At 33.9% G+C, this 13,903-nt stretch overlaps 1 protein-coding gene across 7 annotated transcripts in view; it reads right to left on the bottom strand.

Moving 5' to 3' along the window:
* Positions 1 to 806: 806 nt before the first annotated feature.
* LOC128222975 (proto-oncogene vav-like) overlaps positions 807 to 13,903 on the bottom strand; it is a 55,062-nt gene continuing 41,965 nt past the window's right edge. For 5 of the 7 annotated variants that reach the window (XM_052932182.1, XM_052932180.1, XM_052932181.1 and 2 more), the window contains 6 exons: positions 13,502 to 13,592; positions 12,911 to 13,010; positions 8,475 to 8,528; positions 6,742 to 6,798; positions 5,951 to 6,105; positions 807 to 4,902 (listed from right to left, as the gene is read on the bottom strand). In XM_052932182.1, the coding sequence (XP_052788142.1) occupies positions 4,855 to 4,902; positions 5,951 to 6,105; positions 6,742 to 6,798; positions 8,475 to 8,528; positions 12,911 to 13,010; positions 13,502 to 13,592 (505 nt within the window). In that variant the 3' untranslated portion in view covers positions 807 to 4,854. Of the gene's footprint in view, positions 4,903 to 5,950; positions 6,106 to 6,741; positions 6,799 to 8,474; positions 10,328 to 12,910; positions 13,011 to 13,501; positions 13,593 to 13,903 lie in introns of those variants that run through there. The other 2 variants (XM_052932185.1, XR_008259260.1) reach the window with 2 other exon arrangements.

Genomic DNA, 13,903 nt, shown 5'->3' on the forward strand with positions numbered 1-13,903 from the left:
CCTGACCAAATTTTATAATTCCCTGACATTTCCCTACCCTTCAAAAAAAAAATCCCTTACTTTTCCCTGACCTTGGGAATGCTGGTAGACTTGATAGGCTAGCATGCTTCATCCAATACAAAAAATGTAACAAGTTATAATTTGATTGATATAATCAGCTAGCATACTTAATCCATTACAGACTTACAATACTTGTGGCATGTATGCCGGAAGAGTTTGATTACCTGGAAGATTACTGCAGTTTCTCTGAACATTGTTGCCACATTTATGTTAAATCTTGGTAAAACTTAATCAAATCTTTGTCACAATGAAATTATGGACAAGATTGATACTGTTTAATATTGGGTCATACTACATTACAAAGTGAAATCGTGGGAAAACCTTGTACCATTTTTGCTCAATCTTTTGTCAGAATTCTAGTCTAAATTAAGTCCAGCATCAACTATTTTTCACAACTAGAAAACTAAATCAAACATAGGCCAAAGCTGGTATTCAATGTTCATCTTAAGTTAATCCTATGGTCATTCATCATTGACTTCATTCATTCTATTGTTCAGTTATTAATAACAAGTAATCCAATTAGCTACATCGTTCTTGGATCCAATTAAGACCAATATTGAATACCACCCCAAATCCTGATGAAACTAGGTCAGAATAATTGACACAAAAGAAGATTTCATCCAGTGTAATGGGTACATATGCTCAACAAAACATGTTTCAAGTTTTTAGCAGACCTCAATGCTACGAAAATGCCTGTTTCTTTTTTTCAACCATAATAATATTAAAGCAATAAAAACAAAGACTAGTTTGATTTTACACATTTATTTAAATGTTAGCACTAAATGAAATATAATAGATAATTTAACAAACAGAAAAGTTCAATAAAATAAAATATAATACAAATAATTTTCTTAAATTATAATATAACAAAGGAATACAGTATGTAACATATTTAACACGCTCACATATAAACTTGGATAAACTAACTATCGACAGTTTTTTGTTTGTTATTTAATGCCAAAAGTTTTTTTAATTGTGACCTAAGCAACAGTTTTTTTTTCAAGGTAAAACCAAAGAAAGCAGTTTTTAATTGTGGCCTTACTGACATTTCTTTTTCAAAATAAGGCCAAAGAAAGTATTTATTTAATGGTGGCCTTATTGACAGTTCTTTTTCAAAATAAGGCCAAAGAAAGTATTTATTTAATGGTGGCCTTAGCGATTGTTCTCTTTCAAACTAGTTAGCTCACATGTATACAAGCAATAATGCTGCCGACAGGTTTAAATCCAGCTTGTCATTTACTGCAACCTCACAAGACCTATAAACATGACAAAACTGGATCATGTAAGCCCATGCTGTTTTATTTCAAGTTTCATTCGACTGTTTGGCAACTATACGGACAAAGACGATCACTAGGTGATTTGACAAATTCAAAATGGTATTGAAAAATCCAGTAAAGGCAATTACAACAGATAATTCACTTTTTTGTGACAGAATGTATAAAAAACACACATAATAAATCAATGTATACATGGTATGTCGAAGGGAAAAAACGGTCTTTATACTTGGGTATACAACATGTAGTATAATATAAACTGTGAAACAATACACTGATTTCTTTATCATCTAGAATACAACATTTATTGAAACATTTTCAACATTCAAAAATTAAGAAAGTTACATGGTTTTCTTATAAACTTAATTAAATAACACTCATTTTCAATAAAGGATTTAAGTCGCATCTTCAAAAATCTTAAATTTGTAAAAATGACACAAATTTGAACACATTGATTTTTCGAGATTTTAAGTATTTTCAATTGTTTAAGTTTGAAAAGTAGTTATGTTTAAAGGTAAATACTACTATGCCCGGAATTCGGTCAGCGATGTTAATGGAAAAAGGAACAATATTGTTTTATCATATATAAGTACTTGTCAATGTAAATATATCAATCAATTACACAAACTGACCATTCAAGCTAACAGCTTTACTTTAAGCTTCATTTTTAAATTAAGACATTTTGCAAAACAATTTCGATCCCAACAAGCACAACATACTTAATATTCACTTACATCAATATGTACGCTACAAATAGCATGATTTAAACATCTTCACAATTTACATGTATTTTGGCTCTGAAAGATATTTGCTTTGGGATTCCCATTATAAGGGCAACCAATGCAATGCAATAAAAACAACTTTAATGCAAGAACAATATATGGACTGTGTTTGGCTGTTGAAAAAGAAGATAATGATTTGTTATAACATTAAAAAAATGGTAGACATTGCTTATAGGTATAATAATATTGTTTGCACTAACCATGGGCTTGGCTTATAAATTTATTTTAAGCATCTTTTTAAAGGGACCCGCTCATGTTTTGTAAAATGCACTTAAAAAAATAAAAAAAATGTGTTGCAAATTATTAGGATTGTTAATATTAAGATGCTGGTGGCGACAAATGTTGATATATTCTAAAATAACGCCTTTGACGTCCATGATTTGGGAAAGCGCTAGTAATGCTTTTCAACAAAAGGCTTAAAAGTTAAATTATCCTTGAGTTTATGTTATAGTCCTTGTGGGCCTGCGGTTTTTGTCAGTTTTAATAAAAATTCTACTTTACCAGCGATGGTTTCACTCCCCACTAACACCAGGTGTTTTTTATACTTAAATTGTATTTTTTTCTGCAATTTCTGTATCAAAAAATAAAAAAGTTATAATATTAGAGTTTTCAGATGCATTTTCTTGAAACAAAAATTGGTCCAAAACCATGAGCCAGTCCCTTTATAAAGAAGCTGTATCTATAAGTTCTGTTTCATAAAAAACAATAGAAACATTTGGCTCCAGCTAATAGTTCTAAGCATCAACCTAGATTAATATTTCCATAAAAAACAGATATTCAAGATATTTTTATAGATTCAACGAAATATTTAAGCCTTATAGCTGGATACAATTCAATTAGTATAAATTGAGCAGACAACAAAATATAAGTGCCAGTTACTGAGTACAAGCAATTATTTCAACTGTACAGATTATTAGATTTCACATTTTTGACAAAAAAATAACTTGAAAGCATTATTTTTGGAAATTTATGATTCTTTTTTAGAATTTGAAAAATACGAGTCATTCTGCTACAGTTCTTGTTTTGAATTACTAATGGAAAGATATAGAACACAATAAAATAACAATAAACACATTTTGGTAAACACAATTAAGAAAACTTCTTTCACAGTGCACCAAAATGTAAAATAACAATAAGAACCTGAACAGTTAAAACATACATGTCTATTTCCACATGAATAACAGTAAATTAACATAAAAATATCAAAAAAAATAACTGCCTAGAGAAAAAAATCTATAAACAAAATGTCACAACTTTACTGATCGTAGTCCAAGCATTTTTTGGACAAAGTTTTTACAAAGTAAAAATCTACAGAAATTCAGTATCTACAATAAGGTTTTGTTCGTGTCAACGTCCTCCTCTTAATTTTGTTCTATAGATTGTTCATTTATCATCAGATCCATTATTTTGGCAAAAATTCAGGTGGTCTCAAATTGTTACGCTGTAGCATACCGGTAATCTTTGCCAAATGTTCGAAATTTAATATTTGTCAAGTTTTAAATTTTCAGCTACCTACAGTAATTGACTGGCTAAAGATCAGGAATAGTTACCTCCCCTTGGACCAACAGTGTGTCCCTTAATGAATGAGATATTACTCACATTTTATGATTGTCATGTATTACATGTACATATTCCAAACATGACAGAAAAACACATATACATATACCCGATACAAGTGATTTATGGATAGATATTGTACAATGCAATTGTTCATTTTCTCTCTAAAGCATCCATTTATTTCAGATTCATAATCTGCCTTACAAATGTCACATTTTCCGTAAATTGCAATCTCAATCATCAAGCAATGAGACAGAACATACATATTATGACAGCTTAAATGAGGTAAGCTTTATTAATCAATATGTTATATCTGCAAAGAACTCAATATGTTTAGAATGCTTTATCCATGATAGCGTACTTTCACTAACAGGTATAACACACACAGTAATTCAGTAAGAGTAAGTAAAGTGTTCAAAATAGGCATCCGTTCTGCCAACAACATGTAACATAGTAAACATTACCACTTTGTTATTAAATCAATTTCTGCAAAAATCAGTACAAAATCAAGTTTTTTTTACATAGGCAATATCCACACCATGTTTTACTTAGATTATACAGTTAACTGCTGCATCTTAAGACAGGGGATATCTGATCAGAGTTTGCTCCTCATCAATGAACAGTGATTAAACAGTTTCAGAACGGGCAAAAAAGAAGACTTAATCTGTAACATACAGTATGGCAATGCGATCAGTGTGGTAGTTAAATGCAACTATGTATGTGATGAGTGATACCAGTCTACAGTGAGTCCACAGGCCGAACGTCCTGGCCAGCAATGTGTGCGCGGGTTGTGATGACTTCACTCATGAATTGGCGACATCACAGATACTTGGGAGTCATTCGAGGCTGGTGACATCAGCACACAGCCTAATAATGTCACCACAGAGACTGATGATGTCATGACATATACTGAAGGTGTCAGTACAAAGGGTGTTGTCATCCCACAGACTGATGATGTCAATACACAAACTAATGATGTCAGCACATAAAGGATGTCTGCACACAGAATGATGATGTCATGACACAAATTGATGATGTCATGACACCGATTGTTGATGTCACCACACTGATTGTTGATGTCAGCCCACGGATTGATAATGTCACCACACAAACTGATGATGTCACAGGCATTATAATGATGAAAGCACAAGTAGAGTGTATAAAAGGAGATGGCACCTGGTTCATTCTTCCTCCTCCTCCTTCACGTAGGCAAACGGGAAATACCCCAACTGAAACACAACATTACTTGATAATTTATTAAATGGGTACTATAAGCTTTCAAACTCTAAACCAGAACTTTTCTATCAAATGTAAAGTCTGAAAAGATATCAAAACGATTTTATATATTTGTTTGAAATAAGGGAACAGACTTGGGCAAACTAATAATTGGTTACAGTTATTTCATGTCCTGAATAAAGGCACTATTGACAAATGACGTAAATAATTTTCACTTGCATTGTCACGGCGATCTTTGATACATTCAAGTTTCATGCAAATCGAACGGGCGAGGTTGTAAAACACAACATGTACTTGCACACGTGGGCTACTTTTAGTGCACCAAATCACCAAGGTATGTGTACATTGTACACATTAAGAATGACATGTACGATAGCGCTAGGAAAGTGAACAACGTGAGCCTACATGTACAAGCCTAATGTAAAAGTTTGCAAATAACTTTTAAAGGAACTAGACACCAGATGGTCCAAAAATTGGCAGTTACAGAATTTCCTCAAAACAGGTTGGAGTTGTCAATGCAAGCTAGTAGGGGGTTGATAATTCATCATTTGACATGATTCAAAGAATAAACTCACCAATCATGTTGCTGTCTCATCTGAGTTTCATTATTGAGCATAATGGTTTTCCAACTAATTCATATCTGTTTATGAGTCAAGATAAAGATAGCCAACTATTTTCAAACTAACTAGGAATTATGTGGTAGACAACCCTAGTTAATTTCAAATTAAAAAAATGTGCAAAAACTGTGATATATACATGTTCCTTAAGCAATGTGATACATCATCAAGTATGATTCAATACACAAAGATGGCAATATTATGTAAGTGTTTAACAATATTCTTATTTTCTTGCGATATCGTCTGGTGTCTAGTCCCTTTAAACTCAACTGCAACTGCTAAAATTTAGCAGCTAAATGTACATGTAGTCACATTAACAACCTCTCTATGACAGGGCATGTTTACGAATGATTCCACTGACAACAACTGTTCATAACTAAGCATATAAATTCTAATAATAATTAGCTATTTTAAAGTGCCCCACCTTTCCTGTGGAACAATGTTGGCCCTTCCACCAGCCCTTGTCGCTGCCAGTCTTGCTGAGCACGGCCAAACGGTCACCTGCCTTCAGGCTGATCTGGGATGTAGCAGTTGCTGCATAATCATACACAGCCTGGGCATAGCTTAGGATCCTTACACCTAAAAGAATATATGATAAGATATACACATTTTTGGACATTATTTTATAAAAGGACACATCCTGGATATTCTTCTGTTAAAATCTATTTCTAATATTAGATATATGATTAATAACTTAATTATAGATATTTAATATTACAATTACTGGTTGCTATTAATATGTTTTTAGAACAACATTTAGGGATATACTAAGTAAATTTAGTAATATATGGTGATAAAGTTATGCAGCCTTTCGTAACTAAGTGCCACTTACAGCTTATTTCTTTCTTGGACATTCACTAAGACCACAATAACAAAAAAACTTTGTTGTCCTAACCTGACCAGCATTTTGAGAGACGAATTGGTTGATAGGTTTTAATTTTTTCCGTTTTCTGTTGACTCCGACCCCTTATTTCCGTAATTAAAATGATTCCATAGTTAAAACAGAAAAAATAATGAAATTGTTTTACGATGAGGAAAGCTTAAAGACTAAGGTTTCAGGTAAATTTGTGAGTCTGTCAGGTTTAGCCAAATAAAATATTTACTAAATGTTGCTAGAACTGTGATTTTTTGTTTAATCCATGTGAACAATGATGCACTTATCAGTCTCCAGTCCTTGTTTGTAAATAAAAGAAGGAAAAAAAGACTGCACCCTACCATTGACAGGCTGTTCTTGTTTAGGACCTGTTCGTGCAGCAATGTTACCATTGTGTGCTAAAAATAGAACAGTTAGCCTGTGTTAGCATTGGGAGGGGTTACAATGTACACATCTGCATTTATTTTGTGACGGTGGCTTTTGTTTCTTTAATAAAATGATGAGATGAATTGAACCTTTCAACTAAATGGAGCCTGTTCCATTCTTGTATTTTTAGAACTGAGGTGAATTAAAGCGGATGAAATATTTTTTATCCACCATGTCTCATCCTAAAAAATTCTCAATTCTAAAAAAAACCTAAAGTATTTAAAAACAAACTTAACATTAAATTACACTGCAATAAAGCTAAGATAAATAAATAAAACTTTTTCGATTTTTTTTTTAAAATTTGAAACAATGAACTCATTTCGTAACCGTATAAAAACAATCTTGAATGAAACAAACAACAGATCAATGAATTACTGTCTGAAGTCTAGTGTTGGGAGTCAGGGACCAAATTTTACTATTGTTTATTGGATATTGTAACTGATTGATTAATAATCTATTTATTAATTCCATGCTTGTTCACACACATATTTCTTTGCATTTTGCTGTTTATGTAGCAAACTAAGCAGTCATTGATTAGTCATGAAAAAATAAAGGAAAAAATAATTTTGGAGAGAAGTTAAAAAGAACTTTGATTTAATTTTTTTAAATAAATAAGAAGACAGCAATAATCGATTATAACAAAATCACAATTTACTGTGGGTATTCGCCGATGTTGACATTTTCAATTGATTTACCATTTACATCGATCATCGGAACACTACTATAAAAAGCATGATATTCATGTTAGCCTCATACATAAACAGTTTGTTATATCTTGGGGATATAGTTGAGGCATCCAGTATAAATAATATGAGAAACAAATAAATACTTCCAGTATTATCAAACAATAATGAAGAGAAAATAAAACATGATGGAAAAAATGGAAAAGGAGGAAGGTATTACAAATATGAACAATGAATTGTTTTAACTGTGTCGTTTAGTAATGGGGGCTACAAGTTAGAAGGAAACAATACTAAACCTATATAAACCTGGTTCAGAAAATAATTATTTCAGATAATGAAATTCAACGGAGCTGCATTTGCAATATAAATCATATCAGACATAAGAAGATCTGTTCATAATGTAAAAGGCACATGCAGTCACTAATACATGCAGCCACAACCATGCTTAATAAAATATTTCCTGCACTCATTCTGACATGATGGATAAGTACTTTTTTATGTGAATCACAGTCCTTGGCTTTCTTTCTCCTATTCATAAGGGACAAATCTGATGATTAAATGCCCAGCCTTTGGCTTTTTAAATAGGACAAATTTCCTTTAACAGCATGGTCACTGACCTGAGTATTTAACCACAAATAATGCAACTATCAGTATCAGCCTGATCCGAGCATGTGATTGGTAAATAAGGGACTTTAGACAGCAGTGATTACCAACAGGAGTGATAATTAAAGGCCCTATAAGACTGCCACCTTGTAAATAGAACTTGCTGCATTTTTTCGAAGGAATTTTGCTACCATTAACACCTTTTGAAAAATAATTGTGCTCCAGGGTTGGGCTTTAGACAACAAAATTAACATAGACAAATCTATATTGAATACATCTGTAGTAAAGTGATAATAATTCAACCATCTGCAGAATCCTCCACCACACCTAAACTGTGATGCAATTTTTCCTTTCATATTCACCTGATTGCGTGAAGCTAAGGGCACTAACTCTGTCCTCAAGCTCATCAACATCGGCTACGAAAATGATGAATGATACAACATTGAAGCACTCGGGTACGAAGGTCATACATTCATGCGCAGCAGAAATTTTGGGTGATTATATTCAAGTGGCGAGGGATAAAGACAGCTCTTTACAACATTTGAAACATGGAAATACAATAAAAATACAACAATAATACAATATCATTTATATACAAATTTACAATACCTAAATCAATTAGTATGAAAATAAAGAACATGTCAAAAATACAAAAGTTTTTGTTTAAATGGTTTTCAATCATTTTGAATAATTATGTAGTAGATTAAAGACAGAAATCTTAACCACTTAATCATTTTTAATTTACAAATTTCTACGATAATCAAATTACGCTTAGTTTGGTACATAGCCTTAAATATGAGCCAATCATCTTTGAGAGGTTAAGAGAAATTTTAGAGAAGTAAGTGCTGAATGACAGAGGTCACAATGCTTGCCATACCTCCAATGAGAGCATGCATACTTTCGATACCTAAAATTTTGGGCTTATTAACACTTCACAAACACTTAGAACTTTAATTAATAGCAAAGTTTACTTATCCGATTTTGTTTACACTTTCCTTTATTCATCTCCATCATTTTGTCAATAGACTGTTCTAAATATCTTCCTTGAGCAGGGATATGATTGACCTAGAAGCTGATGGGCTGAAACCATTTTTTGCCAGGGTTCTGTGGGCGATTTAGGCCCTCAATGGGGGTCAAGGAGGGTGAAGCACCCTGCTGCAGAACTAAAACTGGCTTTTTAAAGCCCTTTTGAGGGCTCTCCTGACTTTAATTTGAAGCAAACTGGGGTTTCAATACTAACATCAATTAAGTTACAACCAAACGCAACCAGTCAACTTTTTAAATTACAACCAAAAGCAACCTGTCTACTTTTTAAATAACAACCAAACGCAACCAGTCTACTTTTTAAATAACAACCAAAAGCAACCAGTCTACTTTTTAAATAAGTCCTTGGAGCCATTAGTTCTTCAGAAATTCTTGAATATGAGGACAAATCACATCCCTCATATAGGTGTAACTGTATTTAACCATGTAATTATTAAGCTAACGTTGCTCGTTATCCCAACCCGAGTTTAAAAAAGTGTTGTATCATGTATCTGGTATCTTGTATCTGGTATCTTGTATCTGGTATCTTGTACGATATAAGTGATGGATAGCAATTTCAATTTCAAGCAATTTTTTTCAAAGAGTCACTTTTTTCACAATTCGAACGACCCTGGTCCTATTTCACAGAAAGGTAAGAAAAACACTGACTTGAGCCATGATTATTGGCTTATTTAACATGGAGCCAAACCACCGTGATATAAATATTTATTACTGTGAAACCAATGGAGAAATTTACAAGCCAAATTACAACCCTCGCCATACAAACGCATGTGTACTCGGATTCATACATTCTTTTGTTAAACAAAGCAGGCAATTATATTTTGTATTGAGGGCTGCAAGAGTTGTTAACAGCTTCAGCATCACATCAATTCTTCAGTGATTATATCAAAGAGCAAGATCCTTTATTATGTAATACGATTCCTATGATCAGAATGATCCATTCATTTTTTAACAAATATTTTTTTTTTCCCAAATTTTCTCTTGTACTATAATCCACATTTACTTATTTTTTAAGTGTAGGTCATTATAAGTTTTCAGTATAATGGCTTCATTTATCATAAAATGATGGTTCTCAGATACAAAGTTGAATATATCAATAAATAGGGTTAATAAGTTCTTTTGATATAACTAGGTGCATGTTTTCCTTAATTATATAAAGCAAATCAACATGCTGAAATACAAAAAAAAAATCATATAGTTTGCATGTTTCTTCGGTAAAATGATTTTCACAACTTAACGAACAATCATGGTTTCTTGTAGTCTTTTAAATTATGCTTTATATATCAATTCCACCATGTTTTTATTCAACCAAGGTTATTGCCTAGATATTGTTCAACTATACTCAGGGATGTGATTTACCTGGTAGCTGAAGGGCTGAACCATTTCAGCAAGGGGCTTTTGTGCGGCTATAGGCCTCCATTGGGGGTGAAGCCCAGAAACAAAACTGTAGAACCTCTTTTGAGGGCTCTCCTTGTTTCAAATTTGAAGCAAACTGGGGTGCCATTAATAACAAACAACCAGAAGCAACCAGTTAACTTTTCATAATCAGCTAAAAACAAGGTCTGTTTTCTGCTTTGTTTTGAGAGGGGGATAGGGGAGGGAACCCTAGAGCCTTGGGACAAATCACATCCTTGTATACCATTATGGAACAAGAGCTGTCACAGTATGTGACGAATGCCCCCGAATGTGACATTGACCTACGAACAAGGTCAGTACATGAAAAGTTCATCTTGCCTTTATGTGTCAAATACATATGGCAAGTTATTTTAAATTTCCTCTGGACATAAAAAAATACCACCCATACTTGACAACCTACACTGTTATGTCCTTATATTCAGAATTCCCTTGTGAATAAACACTTAGTGTATCTTTCACCTTAGAGGTAGGGACATGGGTCTTGCACAGGACACGTCGTCTTCGTATGTGGAACACATGTAGCAAGTTATTTTAAAATCTGTCCTTACAAGGGAAAGTTACAGCCCGGACACGACAACCTATACTCTATGTCCTTGTATGCAGCACTCCATTGTGAATAAACACTAAGTGTGACCTTGACCTTTGAGGTAGGGACACGGGTCTTGCACGCGTCACGTCGTCTTGGTATGTGGAACACATGTGGCAAGTTATTTTAAAATCTGTCCATACAAGGGAAAGTTACAGCCCAGACACGACAACCTATACTCTATGTCCTTATATGCAGCACTCCATTGTGAATAAACACTATGTGTGACCTTGACCTTTGAGGTAGGGACACGGGTTTTGCATGCGACACGTCATCTTGGTATGTGGAACACATGTGGCAAGTTATTTTAAAATCTGTCCATACAAGGGAAAGTTACAGCCCGGACACGACAACCTATACTCTATGTCCTTATATGCAGCACTCAATTGTAAATAAACACTAAGTGTGACCTTGACCTTTGAGGTAGGGACACATGTTTTGCACGGGACACATCGTCTTGGTATGTGGAACACATGTGGCAAGTTATTTTAAAATCTGTCCATACAAGAGAAAGTAACAGCCCGGACACGACAACCTATACTCTATGTCCTTATATACAGCACTCCATTGTGAATAAACACTAAGTGTGACCTTGACCTTTGAGGTAGGGACACGGGTTTTGCACGCGACACGTCGTCTTGGTATGTGGAACACATTTGGCAAGTTATTTTAAAATCTGTCCTTACAAGGGAAAGTTACAGCCCGGACACGACAACCTATACTCAATGTCCTTATATGCAGCACTCCATTGTGAATAAACACTAAGTGTGACCTTGACCTTTGAGGTAAGGACACGGGTCTTGCACGCGACACGTCGTCTTGGTATGTGGTACACATGTGGCAAGTTATTTTAAAATCTGTCCATACAATGGAAAGTTACAGCCCGGACACGACAACCTATACTCTATGCTTATATGCAGCACTCTATGGTGAATAAACACTAAGTGTGACCTTGACCTTTGAGGTAGGGACACGGGTCTTGCACGCGTCACGTCGTCTTGGCATGTGGAACACATGTGGCAAGTTATTTTAAAATCTGTCCATACAAGAGAAAGTTACAGCCCGGACACGACAACCTATACTCTATGTCCTTATATGCAGCACTCCATTGTGAATAAACACTAAGTGTGACCTTGACCTTTGAGGTAAGGACACGGGTCTTGCACGCGACACGCGTCTTGGTATGTGGTACACATGTGGCAAGTTATCTTAAAATCTGTCCATACAAGGGAAAGTTACAGAGCCGGACGGACGGACGGTGCGATTTTAATATGCCCACCTTCGGGGGCATAAAAAGTTATCAAGATAAGTCTGCTAGTGCCTGATTCAACTATTTGTTTTAAATTTTAATACTTCATCGCTGTTTCCAGAGACTAGCAATTCTACATGTATGATGTAACCTGGTCCCTTATTCACTAACGTCTTGAGTCTAGAGTTTAAGACTTGGACTCAGAAAAATAATTCTGATTAATAAATATATCATTAATAAATATAAAAAATAAATGTTTAGTAGAACTATATTTCACAAAGAATGCGTACCTGGTTAAAGAACACTGATTATTCATTATAAGCTACAGTTTGGCAATAATTGCTCTTGTAAAATCTGCAGTTTTAAGTCTACAGTCTTGGACTCAGGCTCAAGATGTTAGTGGATTCGACCCAACTGTCATATAAGAAAATGTCTGAACTAGCCTAAGCCAATAAGCTAAAGGGAATGGGATTTCAATATTAAAGTTTGTGTGTACTACTTACTAGGGGAGCTTGCGACAGTCTTGTATGGGTATTTGAGGCCCGTGGTAACCTCAGGGAAACTGTCAGACAGTGAGTGGTTCTGGTAATACTCAATCAGCTCCTGAATTATAGAATGGAACCATTCTGTCAAACATTGATTTTGAAGGGACGTTTGTTTTTATTCAACTGCAAAAAAAGCGCTGTCTCAAATTCAAGTAAATAATTGATATTATTAATTCTGCCTTTAATAATGAAATTTTTGAAATCTTTGCTTATCTATAAGCTCATTCTGTTTAAAAATTGTCGTCAAAACCATCCCAATATCTATGATTTACAGAAACTGAAAATTGTCAATCCTGAAAAATACCAAGGGTTCTATTTTATTATGTTGTATTCATGCCCAAAGCACGGTAAATGGGTTTATGAAATTTATGTTTACTTCAGTCATTTATATTCATTTCAAGGTACTTCCTACAGCTATTATTTCAAATGCCCAAGCGATAAACAATATCTACAACTGAACAATTATCGGACATTTTCAGCTCTCATTTGGTTTTTTAAATCCCTGAGTATTATGTGTATGTACAACAAAAATAAAAGTAAAGTTCATACCGGCACAGTGTGAAAGTATCGCGTGTCTGACAAGTAGTACCCATTGCTTTTATCATGCTCAATTTTGATGTGTCGCACTGTGTCATTGTATCTGAAAAAAAAGATTAAAAGTCATTGCTTTTAGTTCAAATCCAATATAATAATTGTTAAATATCCAGTGTAGATGATGAAATACATTTTTCAACAATCCTTTTGTTTTAACTTTTTTTAAGAGCCAAAATAACAGTATACACTTTCTGGCTTTACCAAGAGATTTTGACAGCATTGTCATTAAGTTGCTCTAAAGTGCACTCTCACAGATTGATCGTTTTGAAAACCTTTATATTTTTTTGTCTTAGAATCAGTAAATATTTGCTTAAATGTCTGGAAATCAGAGATTTAAGACTGGTGACAAATGATCAG

Source organism: Mya arenaria, chromosome 17 (assembly GCF_026914265.1).
Source record: "Mya arenaria isolate MELC-2E11 chromosome 17, ASM2691426v1".
In the NCBI taxonomy this organism is placed as follows: Eukaryota; Metazoa; Mollusca; class Bivalvia; order Myida; family Myidae; genus Mya; species Mya arenaria.